The sequence below is a fragment of the Suncus etruscus genome, chromosome 17 (genome assembly GCF_024139225.1).
Source record: "Suncus etruscus isolate mSunEtr1 chromosome 17, mSunEtr1.pri.cur, whole genome shotgun sequence".
NCBI classification, from domain to species: domain Eukaryota; kingdom Metazoa; phylum Chordata; class Mammalia; order Eulipotyphla; family Soricidae; genus Suncus; species Suncus etruscus.
In genome coordinates, this window is record NC_064864.1 from 39,197,293 (window position 1) to 39,211,141 (window position 13,849).

Genomic DNA, 13,849 nt, shown 5'->3' on the forward strand with positions numbered 1-13,849 from the left:
ACAATGGAGTCTGCTTTGATGTATAACTCTACCACACTCCCACATCATTAGTATAACCAAAGCTCCAACCCCTATTTCCCCATTACTTCTTCTCATCTTCTTCTTTCCCACCTTGAGAGAAAGAAAATTTCACTAATAGTGTCTAAAAGGAAAAATAAGAGAGAGGGAAAAAATGCCTGCTATAGAGGCAGGCAGTGGGAAGGCAGGAGGGAATCCGGGACATTGGTGTTGGGAATTGTGCACTGGTGAACGGTATTGGACATTGAATGACTGAAACTCAACCATGAACAACTTTGTAACTAGATACTGTATTTGCCGGAGTATAAGACAACTTTTGAAATGAAAAAAAAGTCAACCAAAAATCAGGAGTCATCTTATACACCGAGTATATCCCAAAAAACATCTCGATATGCCGCTAAACGAAAATCATCTGGATATTGCCACGAAACGAATTTTCCAACTCAATCTTGCACCAATCACTGCAAGGCTGCTCGAACCGCCTCTCTAACTTGGCCAATCCAAGCAAGCTTTTGATGCATGCAAATTATACAATGTTCTGTACTCGAATCTACACTGTCAAAAGCCTGCTCAAATGGGCCAGAGTCAGAGAGGAAGTCTATTACAGTATACCCTTTGAACCTTTGCTTGTTGGATTGGCTCACTGTGGTACATACAGTTGCAGCACAGGAACGTTCTGTATCATACAGCGAATATAATAGGCCTAAACCTATGTTTTAACTGTAAATTTAGGGGGTCGTCTTATACGCCGGCAAATGCAGTATCTCAATGTAATTCAATTAAAGAATTTATTTTAAAAAGTTCTGTTATTCTCTAGATATCATGGCAATTTTATTTCCCACTTAAGGCATACTATAGCAACTTATGTTTTATCTAATTCAGAATAAATCTTACTATTTTCAATAACAATTATAATAATTTTATTTTACTATGCATATGTATGCTGATATTTTATATAAGAAGTTCTCATCCATTTTATACACTGGTAAAATGATCATATAATTTTTATCTTCCTTTGTAACCATTTTATAATTTACCCATAATTTAAATTTATAATTTATCCATTTTTATAATTTACCCATAAGACTTGCCTTATAAATATGAGTTTGGTAGAAATTATGAAGAAAATGTTTAAAGTAGGCTATACTACTAAGAGGTTATGAAATTCTCATGGTTTTGTTACTTTGGGGATATAATTATTTAGTGCTATGAATTTTCTGACAATTACAAATATATTCATATTTTTCATAAAACTAAATTTTAATTCACATTCTTCTTTTTCTTATTATAATTAGTTTATTGTTATGAATTTCTATACAGCGTAAGAGTTTTATTTTTTAATAATTCTAATACATTTTAAAAGTTGTTTTATTGTTGGTGGTCGGTGTTTTTTGTTTTTTGGTGGGGGTTTGAGTCACACCTGATGGCACTCAGGAATTTCTTCTGGCTCTGCTCTGCGCTCAGAAGTCACTCCTGGCAGTATCAGGGGACCATATGGGATGCCAGGATTCAAACCAGGGTCCTACCTGTGTTGGCCACATGCAAGGCAAACAAACACCTTACCACTGTGCTATCTCTGGCCCCTACATTTTAAAAGTTTTTTTTTTTTTTTTTTTTTTTTTTTGGTTTTTGGGCCACACCCGTTTGATGCTCAGGGGTTACTCCTGGCTATGTGCTCAGAAATCGCCCCTGGCTTGGGGGGACCATATGGGACGCCGGGGGATCGAACCGCGGTCCTTCCTTGGCTAGCGCTTGCAAGGCAGACACCTTACCTCCAGCGCCACCTACCCGGCCCTAAAAGTTTTGTTTTTTTTTAAGTTTTATACTTGTTGATTATTACATTTTTTCCTTCAACTTTTTCTGTTGATCTTATATTTTATATTAACTTAATTAGCTCTATAGACTTGTTTAGTTTTATATTTATGTAGTATTACTGAGTAAATTATATTCAGTCATTAAACATAAATATATGTATTTATAACGTATATATATACACATATATGCATATATGTACATATATATTCATATATACATACAGAAAATTGGAACCAGAGGCAGAAAAGTATGAGGGCAGAGGAAAGTGGATGCCTCAGCTCCAGCAAAGAGTAAATTTTCACTTCTTTGCCTTCTTGTGAATATTATTTATTTATTTACTCATTCCTTTATTTATTAATTTGTCCATATGTTTGTTTTTGCTGTACCAGAAACTGAGTTCTCTGCCTTTTTGCCTACTCTGCTGCTCATCAGACTGTGTAATGTCTATACACATTGGTGAGAGTCAGTCTTTTTACTCAGTCTACTGTTTGAAATACTGATCTCTCCTGAAAAAAAAATTATCTTTTTTATAATTTTGTGTCACACTCGGCAGCACTTAGGGGTTACTCCTGGCTCAGAAATCACTCCTGGCAGGCTCGGGGGACCATATGGATGCCAGGATTTGAACCACCGTCCTTCTGCATGCAAAGCAAACTCCCTACCTTCATGCTATCTCTCCAGTCCCTCCCCTGGAAAAAAAAAAACACATGTCTAGGAGTAATTTTTCATCAGATTTTTGCCTATCCCTTATCTTATTTATCATATGCAATGAACACAGTACTACTCTTTTCTGCTTTTACCTTTATTTTTCCTATCTGCACTTTCTGTGTTGTTGTTAATTTTTTCTACTATTCTGGTGCTAATGAAGAAACTGAACTGCAAACAAGTCAAGATGCCTACTAACAAAAAATGCCAACAACAACGAAAACAACGAAGAATAGTGAGGAGGCAGAGAGATACATCAATGGGCAGATTGTATGCATCCTTAACATCACCAGGAGCAACCTCAAAGTACCCACGCAAAGTGAGGAGAAGCACAGAAACACCCTCAGGTGTGTCCCCAAAACAAACAAGATGGGAATACATTCCTCTGAATAAAATGAGCCAGAGAAGTCAGCTAAGAGGGTGGGATGTCTTCTGCAAAGGGGCTGCTGACCAGGCAGAGGCCAAAGACTGCTGAGCATTGCTGGGCAGAAGAGGAGAGATTCAAGATCTGTTATTACTTTCTTTTTCTTTTTTTCTTTTCTTTTTTATTTGGAGGGGTGGTGATTTTACTCAGCAGAGTTCAAGGACTATTCCTCCCAGAGGGTGGAGTAACCCCTGGCCAAGAATTCAAACCAAGTTGAGCAGGATACAGGGCCAAAACTATCTTTCCAGCCCAATGTATGCCTTTTCTTGTGGAAAAAAAGACAGGCTAATCAGACAGAAATCTGGAGGACACCTGTTAAAGGGACGGGGCCTGGAAAGACTTTTGAGTTCCTCATAGGTTCATTACCTTCTTTTTGTAATTTGAGGAAACAAATTCACACCTTCTCCAGACCTCAGGGAATCTGTGAGAGGATAACTGCAGCTGCATTTCAGAGCTTCTTTATAAACACCCCTAACAACTTTTTCACAGAGTTCCTTTTCTAAAAAAAAAAAAAAATTAAAGCCTGGCTTTACTAGCAACTCCATTAGTAAGATGATTTCCACAAAGGATTCTGGATCTACAAAAGACTACTACCGTGTATGTTCTGTGCAGCCCACTGTGCTCAGTGTCTGTCCTGAGCCCTGGACACCCAGATATTTCTGTACTGGCTATCATGACAAAAAAACAATTGCTTTGCAAATAATTCATATTTACCCTTTCCTCCCTCCCTTCAATATTTCATGCTTACTTGGAAAATATGATGAAAACTAATTATTAATATAAAATTTTTTAAAAAATGAAAATGTTTTTATGATTATGATTTCACTTTTAGGGACCAGAAAGTTAGTACAGGGGTCAAGGTTTATGGCATACAGCCCCTATCCCCACCACAGAGCTAGAAGCTGTCCTTAAGCAACACCAGATATGGCTAAAACCAAACAAAAGAAAATTTCACTTTCACAATTCTAACAGTCCTCCTCTTCAGAATTGATAGTATGTAAAAATGTTTTCTCTGAATGATGTTGAGTTGACCTTATCCACATTGAACAAAAACTAAATATATAGATAATTCATGAGAGAAAAGTATAATTTGTCCAGAAAATACACTCTAGAGTAGCCACTAAAGAATGGTGACATGAACTTTAGCACATAACTACTTCCAAGAAATAATGAAAGTCATTAATGGCAGTGGGCATGTGGCTAGGAAACCTGGGAACTGTGCCCACAACCACCCACAGTTACACTGCAGCAGCAGTCTGGAGTAAAATGCTTGCCTCTCTCCTCACTCCTCCTCAAAGGCAATTCCTAGGAGCAGAGGAGGATGTTGAACACCAGAGAAGAGTCCTTGTCTTGGTTGAATTTTTTCACACCACTTCCTGTTCAGCTGTTTGGACAAGGTCTACTTCCCTGAGTCCAGTTAGAAAGAAGTGGGGAATGGTGTGGTGTCATGCAACAAAGAAGTGTCAAGTGGTGCTCCTGGAAATCAAACAGTACTGCAAACAAATGTTTCCTCCATTTATCACAGAAGAAAAGAAAGCCTGCTTTCACCAGGCCGGAGTGTGAAATATTAATGTGCTTGGCATCCAGCAAGCATTCCACCAGGACCCCTTCCTATTCTTCTTCCAGAAAAACACACCCTCTCTCAGATTAGAAATCAGTAGAAACTAATGTTGGATATTCTGGTTTTCACTTTATAGAGGTCTTCCGAGATTTTATCTGTTTTGTACATAAAAAGAAATATCTCTAAGTCCGTGTGAATACTGGTTTTTTCAGAAGTCAGGTGATTAATTCAGAGTCTGCGTTTTGGAAGGGATGATGTAATTGTTTGGACTTTGTATTTATCAGTCTCCAAGGAAACTCAATAATGAGGAAATATAAACTAGGTGTGTAACTACACTGACCTCAGATAAGCTGGGGTGTTGGCTGGCACTACAAGAACTAACAGATCTTTTCATTCTATAGGAACTCTACTCTTACTCAAATAACCTTAATCCCCAAGGAAACAGAAGATTTTGAAAGAGGCAATTTTTTTAAAGAGAGATGAGTAGTGTTTTATATATGAACAAAGCACTACTGGACTCAAAACAAAAATTATTGCAATATAGAAATGAAAGCATTGGGCCCGGAGAGATAGCACAGTGGCGTTTGCCTTGCAAGCAGCCGATCCAGGACCTAAGGTGGTTGGTTCGAATCCCGGTGTCCCATATGGTCCCCCGTGCTTGCCAGGAGCTATTTCTGAGCAGACAGCCAGGAGTGACCCCTGAGCACCGCCGGGTGTGGCCCAAAAACCAAAAAAAAACAAATAAAAAAAAAAAAAAAGAAAAAAAAAAAAGAAATGAAAGCATTGTAACATATTTTAGACTGAATATAATTTCTTTCAGCATATTTCAGGATAACCACATTAAATACACTAAGATGAAAATTCAATTATAAAACATATTAAAAGTATAACTAAAATTTAGGAATTAATATAATTAAATAAAAGAATTTTAGATAATAAAATTAAAATATTCCTTTTGCATTACATGTGATAATGTAACACATTAAAACTTAACAATTTATAGTACATTTAATGTAGTGGCTGAGAACTACCTGAGAATTCAGAATTAACAATGGCATCGGTATGTACAACTGCCACTTTATACACTGAATGTCATTTTCAAAATTTTCCTGGGCCTGGAGAGATAGTACAGAGGTGAAGGCTCATGCTTTGCGTGCAGCCAACCCCAGTTCAATCCCCAACATCACACTGTCTCCATCATCACTGGGTGTAGCCCTTGACTAAAGGGACCCCAAGTAATTCCCAGTACCACAAGGCCTGAACTATATCACATCCTCAAGCCCTTGCATTGACCCGCTAGCTGGGTAGGTGGAGAAACACTGGAAGGAGTTCCCAGACCTCCTGAGCAGCATCAGGAGACCACACATCCCTCCCCCACAAAAAAAGAAAAATAATTTTCCTTAAAGCAGCTTTCTAGAATAATATGCCCATGTCTTTGAAATCTCAATGCAAAATTATCCTTAAAGGGAAACTTTTATCTTTAAAAATGATATTTTATATTAATGGGAAAATATATGAGTCTGACACGCTAATGAAATTCCTTTGAGAAAAATAGTCTTAAATACAATCACTGAATTTACCCACACCAAGATACTCAGTGAGTTCAATTTTATACAATTTTACATTTTATGTCTAAACTTGCTAACTAGAGGATATCTTGATTATATCTCAATTCACCATTAAAAATATTTCCCGGGGCCGGAGAGATAGCATGGAGGTAAGGCGTTTGCCTTTCATGCAGAAGGTCATCAGTTCAAATCCCAGCATCCCATATGGTCCCCCGTGCCTGCCAGGAGCAGTTTCTGAGCATGGAGCCAGGAATAATCCCTGAGCACTGCCGGGTGTGACCCAAAAACCACACACACACACACAAAAAAAAAAATTCCCAGTAGGCTGTAGAGAAACAGTAGGTAGGACATTTACTTGCATGTGGCTGGCGTTGGCTCAATGCCTAGCACCCCACATGGTCCCTAATCCCACCAGAAGAGATCCCTGAGCACAGAGCCAGGAGTAAACCTGAGTACCAGCAGATGTGTCCCCTTAAAATTATAAAATAAATATTTCCCTACACGATTCTAAATTTATAAGAAAAAAGGTCAAAGTTCAAATCTTCAGTCAGGGCTAAAAGTATAACCACCACAAACCAATTTATAAGTTTTCCAAAGCAATACCAATTTAATTATTAACTTATCACTAGCAATATAGTAATTTACTCAACATATAATTTTGTGAAAAGCATCATGTTAGGCTTGATAAACTCTACAATGATGCTATAAACATTCTTCTAGAAGTCTTTTTCTCTTAGTAGGCAAAAGACTACTATTCACTGATAGTTATTCATATAATATGCCTTTTCAGTAATTTTGATTCGTTATCAAACTAGTTAAATGTATTGACAAATATGAGATCTTGTTTTGTTTTGTTTTTGTTTTGTTTTGTTTTGTTTTTGGGCCACACCCGGCGGTGCTCAGGAGTTACTCCTGGCAATCTGCTCAGAAATAGCTCCTGGCAGGCTCGGGGGACCATATGGAACACCGGGATTCGAACCAACAACCTTTGGTCCTGGATCGGCTGCTTGCAAGGCAAACGCCGCTGTGCTATCTCTCCGGGCCCCAAATATGAGATCTTCAAGTGGTCTGCTGTCTTAGGAAATTCCTTATAGCCAACACATTAGCATTGATTCTGCATACTTTTCAGTACGAACTATTTTCATTACTTTATGATTTCACTAGAAGTCTGACTTTAACAAAAGTAGAACTTTCCATCCTCTAACTCATTGGGAAAAGCAGAATTTACTATTAAATATCCACTTCGTTCCTGGAAGGCCTAGGTCTCAAGAACCAAACTTGATATAGTTCTACTACTCAGCTGTGTATGGGAAGGCGTTCCCCCATTTCCCGTACAGCCTTCCTATCCCAGGCCATGACGTCACAGCCTAGGGGCTTTCCTGCTCTTTCCCCTGACAGTTCCCTTATGGGAAGCACTAATCAAGGGCCAGGTGCTAGCTATGTCACTGGCTCTCCCACGCCTTTAAGCAGGAAAAAACTGGAACACACGAACTGTGTTCAAAGCAGAAAAGACGGTGGACGACAAGGAGACTGCTAATCCTCACTGTAGCACTTATTAAATACTTACTTGGGGTTCCGAAGCTAGATTCATCTTGTATGGGTGACGTTTCCCTTCCTCTGTCACCAAAGGAGACCAGACTTTATGTTCAGATCTGCAACAGATTGAGAAAGTTGTTGACACATTTATGTTCAGGCAGCTACATATTATGAAATGAGAGCAGACAAATACTCTCTTGCCTGACCACTAGCCTCTGAGCCATTAGTGCTCTGCCACCATCTTCCCCTTCAAATTACTGCCAATGTAAGAACCTAAAAGCACTAAGCTCATGACATCTATTCTTATAGCTACACAGGCTTAACCCAGAGATTTCCCCCAATGGCTCTGACTTCTTGCAGCTTCTGTTTCTTCTTCCATTGCACCCTGGGTAGTTGACACCAATCATAACTCTTCCTTGTGCTTCCTAATGTTCCAATTCTGCTCAAGACCCAAGAGTCTTTCTTATTCTTCTCCCAGACCTCCTCCAAATCAAACAACCAACTTACTCTACAGCTTGATTTGATCCACAGTCTAGATTAAATAATTAAGAAACAACCTTAGTCTAGTCAATTTTCATTAGACATTTTTTCTTCCATACAAATAGAGAAAAGCTGTATTTATCTTTGAAATTATCAGAGTGCCTAGCATTAGATAGATAGATAGATAGATAGATAGATAGATAGATAGAGCAGATGTACCTATTTCAATTTATTGATAAATGAATAAAAATGACTGCATGTCTAGAACTTGTAGGTAGAGATTTGAACTATGGTGAATATAAAAATAAGAATGAGGGCTTCTTGTCCTTTTGAAGGGTAATGATAAAATGGTATTCTTCCCATAAAGGTAGAGATCTGAAGTGTTACAAAAGTTCTGCCATGCTGACCACACTTGGTTTTTATCAGTTGTACAAAGAAGAAGAAAACAATAAACCTGAGCTATAGATATGGCTCAAGAGAGTTCATGCCTGGCATTTTTAAGACCACGAGTTCAATCTCTGGTACTAAATGTAACTCAAGTAAATCATAAGGTCCCTACTGTTGGATTGATCATCACCAGGAGTGGATCTCAGACCTCCTGAGCACCAGAGAAGATTGGGACCTATGAAAATATTAAAAAAAACAAAGTGATAATTATATTTCACAGTTGAGATACTAAGCAAAGAACTGAAAGTTTTAAAAAACCATTACAGGAAAAGATCACAGATCAGAATGAAGAATGTGAACTTGATCCAATAAAAAACAGTCTTAAAGTTAAGTTGAAAAGAAAATCAGGGCTTTGCAGGACTCCTACCAAGACTAAAGGAAAGAGAATGGGAATTCTAGCCTGATCACAATTCTCAATTCATTCTCCTTCCTCAACAGTCTATTGAGAATGGGAACCCCAGCTCTTCTTCTTGGAGCATGTTTATTTATTTATTTAGTTTGGGGGCCACATCTGTGGCCTGCATTCTAGAATCACTCCTGGGAGAGACCGTAGGGGATGCTGGGAATTGAATGCAAATTGGCTACCTGCAAGGCAAACAGCCTACCTGCTGTATTATATCACTCCAGCCCTTTTGTAGCAAATTTAAAAGTTATAAGAGAATATATACTCAGCACTTTGAAGTGTTGAAAGACTTTTTCTTTATTTTTCTGTATTGAAACTTCCTGGCACAGTACCCACTATTTTGTGCAGTATTGCAGGAACAGCATCCTAAGTAAACACAGTGGTTTCCAGGAAGACATTTTTTAGTACATTCTACCCACATGTTTAATAGGTTTTACTTCCTTAAAATGTTGGTGAGCAGTGTTGGATCAAATGAAAATGCAACTACCTTAGAGAAAGATGTCTGCACTGAAAGGTAGAGAGGAAACTCCATCAGCCTCAGCCCTGCCTATAAGATCCTAGCTCTAAGCTAGAACTGTTGAGGATTCTGAGCCAAATGAGGCAACACTTTCTCACAAACTAGGGACATTGGTGGCAGGAACTGTACATTGGTGAAGGGATGGATGTTGGAACATATATGGCTGGAACTCAACCATCAACAACTTTGGAACTGTGTGTCTCATGATGATTCAATAAGACCAACTAAATTTAAAAAAAAAATTAATGGGAGTGCTCACGAGCAACTGTGGTTACTTACCTGGTTACTGTGAGAGTCATGTTGTCTATGCAGCCTTTAATTTTGTTCTGAGCTTCCAAGTGTGTCATATTGCTAGTATTTTCCCCATCAATGGCTGTGATTATATCTCCAATACATAGATTTGCTATAGCAGCCTTGCTTCCAGGAGTGACCTGAAGAAAAGGAGCAAACAGGATAGTTATTACTACTCATATTTTTTTAAAAAAGTAATTATGTGTGAGTTTTGTACTTGTTGTCTTGAGTAGATAAAGAAATTGTGGTATTTTACACCATGGAATACCACACAGCTATTAGAAAAAGTGAAGTCATAAAATTTGCTTACTTTGGATAGACATGGAGAGTATCATGTTGAGTGAAATGAGTCAGAGGGAGAAGGATAGGCATAGAATGATCACACTCATTTGTGGAATATAAAAAAAAAAACCATAATGTGATAATAATACCCAAAGACAATAGTAATTATGTGGGAAAGTGAGGTAAGGACAGAGAAGAGACCACTATGATGCTAGTAGTTGAAGATGAGGACCCTGGACAATAATTGGGTGCTAAAAGGAGGTAAAATGATATGCATGATACTCTTTCAGCAACAGTATTGCAAACCATAGTGCCTAAAAGGAAAAGTGAGTGATGGGAGGTAAACTGGAGAAACTGATGGCAGGAAATGAACACTGACTGGTGAAGGGATGGGTATTGGAACATTATATAACTGAAACTCCACCATCAATAACCCTGTATCTTATGGTGACTCAATAAAAATAATTATTTTTGTTTTGGGGCTATACCTGGCTGTGCTCAGGTATACACTGGTGGTACTCAGGGGACCATTTATGTACCATTGATCAAATACAGGTTGGCTGTGTACAAGGAAAATGCCCACCCACTGTTCCCGCTTTAGCCCCAAAACAAAAATTTTAGTGGCTAAAAATATAAAAGAAAAAAGAAGGCCTGAGAGAGAGAGTACTTCTATGGTTTACAATATACAGAATGTCTATGTTGTATACTTTCCTTCCCCCATTTGCTCATCACCTTACAGGCTCATTTCTAGTCCTTTACTCTCACCCCCACTGCCTATTACCCCATATTTAACCATTTTTAGCCTCAGAGAGAAAGGAAATGAGATGCTTGTCTCGCACTAGGCTAACCCAGTTTCAATTCCTAGCATACCATATGATCCCTAAGACTGCCAGGAATGATTCCTGAGTGCAGAGCCAAGAGTAAGACCTGAGCACCACTGGGTATGACCCCAAACCAAAAATAAGTAAATGAATGAAAAGTAAAAAAGGCTGAAATGATTGGTTTCAATAATAACAATCTCTGGGGCCTGAGAGATAGCACAATATTAGGGCGTTTGCCTTGTAAGCAGCAGATCCAGCACAGGCAATGATTCAAATCCTGGCATCCCACATGGTCCCCCGTGCCTGCCAGGAGCAATTTCTGAGTGCAGAGCCAGGACTAACTCCTGAGTGCTGTTGGGTGTAAGCCAAAAACCAAAATAATAATAATAATAATAATTTCAATTTCTTATACTATATAATATGGTTTACAAAAAGATATTTCCTGTGTTTCATCTTACTGGAACCTTACAATACCCTTGTGAGGAAGAAGAAATACCAATCCTCTCTTACAATGTAAGAGTCTGAGGCTTAGAAGAAGTACCTAGCTAACTTGTGATTTTATTACTAGTCACCCAATTAGCATTACAGAGCCTCAAATCCGGGGCCAGGCGGTGGCGCTGGAGGTAAGATGCCTGCCTTGCCTGCGCTAGCCTAGGACGGACCGCGGTTCGATCCCCCGGCGTCCCATATGGTCCCCCAAGAAGCCAGGAGCAACTTCTGAGCGCATAGCCAGGAGTAACCCCTGAGCGTCACAGGGTGTGGCCCAAAAACCAAAAAAAAAAAAAAAAAAAAAACAGAGCCTCAAATCCTAACTCAGGGGGCCGGAGAGATAGCACAGTAGTAAGGCATTTGCCTTGCATGCGGAAGGACAGTGGTTCAAATATCGGCATCCCATATGGTCCCCCAAGCCTGCTGAGGGCAATTTCTGAGCGTCGAGCCAGGAGTGTTGTCGGGTGTGACCCAAAAACCAAAACCAAACAAACAAACAAACAAACAAATCCTAACTCAAATCTTGAGCCAGAGCTAATGTTCCTTCTATTGACCCAATTACTTCCATAAAATAGCTTACCAATTTTTTTTTTTTTTGGATTTTGGATCACACCGGTGACACTTAGGGGGTCACACCTAGCTATGTACTCAGAAATCACTTCTGGCTTGGGGGACCATTTGGGGAACAGGGGATCAAACCCAGATCCGTCCTGGGTCAGTCACGTGCAAGGACAATACCCTACCACAGTGCTATCGCTCTGGCCCCTCCAATTATATTTTAAACACACACACTTAGAGAACAATCTGTACCGTAAGAAATTATTTCCGTAAAAAATATTAACTTTTGGGGCCGGAGAGATAGCATGGAGGTAAGGCGTTTGCCTCTCATGCAGGAGGTCATCGGTTCGAATCCCGGCGTCCCATATATGGTCCTCCCGTGCCTGCCAGGAGCAATTTCTGAGCCTGGAGCCAGGAATAACCCCTGAGCACTGCCGGGTGTGACCCAAAAACCACAAAAAAAAAAAAAAAAAATATTAACTTTTGTTATTGATACATAGATAAACATTGAAAAATTGCACACGAAATGTTTGCAATTATATATTGCTGAAATAGTTCTTTTCTTAAAAATAATCTTAAACTACCTCTGTAAATAAAAGAAGCAATAAAAGGGGCCAGAGAGATGGCACAGCCTTGCAAGAGGCCAACACAGGACGAACCCCAGTTCGAATCCCAGCATCCTATATGGTCCCCCGAGTCTGCCAGGAGCAATTTCTGAATGGAGAGCCAGGAGTAACCCCTGAGTGCCGCTAAGTGTGACCCAAAAACAAAAAAGAAAGAAGCAATAAAGAATATTTGAAAATATGGGCCCGGAGAGATAGCACAGCGGCGTTTGCCTTGCAAGCAGCCGATCCAGGACCTAAGGTGGTTGGTTCGAATCCCAGTGTCCCATAGGGTCCCCCGTACCTGCCAGGAGATATTTCTAAGCAGATAGCCAGGAGTAACCCCTGAGCACTGCCGGGTGTGGCCCAAAAACCAAACAAACAAAAAAAATATTTGAAAATATAATTTGGTTTTACAATAGTTTATTTATTTGTCTTTACCTGCACTGCTCTAAGGTGATTCTTGGAAGTGCTTGGAGGACAATGTATCACTGGCTATAAAACCAGGGGCTCTATAGTCAACACCCTGTCCCTACATTGATAATTTTTTCTCACCCAATAAGTTCTCTATAGTTAAATTCTCTTCTACTGCTAGCTGGTTTCCTGCAGACTGATACTTCTCTAGTTTTAAACTTTATTTTAACACCATAATTTACAAAACTTTTCAAAATAGAGTTGTTTAGAACAATGTTCCAGCACCAATTTCACCACAAATATAACTTTCCTTCCACCATTGTCCCCAGTCTCCCACCTGCCTCCCCAAGCTTGTCCCCCTCAGCAGGCATAAAATAATTTATTTTATATTGCTTGTTACAACAAAAGCGTAAATGGAATTATAAAAGGTGGTTCAGTAAAAAATGTGCAAAAATTGTCTTATCTCACAATGGTGTTATTAAAGTCATTGTCTGAGGGTTTACTGAGCTGGGTCTTGCTAGCTGAGGCTTCTGTTAACTGGTTTAATTGGCTTTTAAACTACTCTCTCATGTTATTTGCAGTATTGTGGAATTTGGAGGTACAACACTCCAGATCTTCAGTATCTGTAGAACTGGGATTATTCTTGGCTTGCTCCCTTCCCAAAGAGGCTCTAAAGTTTTAAGCCCAAAACTGGTATACCCGTGAGTTTCATAGGCTTGACTTAGTGCCTCTTCCAAGATTAGTTGTGAAATTGTGAAGATGGACCATTTACATGGCAATGGCTGTGCCAGACTGACACTTCTTTTTTTTTTTTTTTTTTTTTTTGGCCACACCTGGCGATGCTCAGGGGTTACTCCTGGCTGTCTGCTCAGAAATAGCTCCTGGCAGGCACGGGGGACCATATGGGACACCGGGATT

At 39.3% G+C, this 13,849-nt stretch overlaps 1 protein-coding gene across 1 annotated transcript in view; it reads right to left on the reverse strand.

The window, feature by feature from the left end:
* Positions 1–13,849, reverse strand: part of PDLIM1 (PDZ and LIM domain 1) — a 48,579-nt gene that overhangs the window by 16,056 nt on the left and 18,674 nt on the right. The window contains exons 2-3 of the mRNA XM_049764315.1: positions 9,754–9,905; positions 7,659–7,743 (exon numbers count right to left, since the gene is read on the reverse strand). Coding sequence (XP_049620272.1) covers positions 7,659–7,743; positions 9,754–9,905 — 237 coding nt within the window. The remainder of the gene's footprint in view (positions 1–7,658; positions 7,744–9,753; positions 9,906–13,849) is intronic.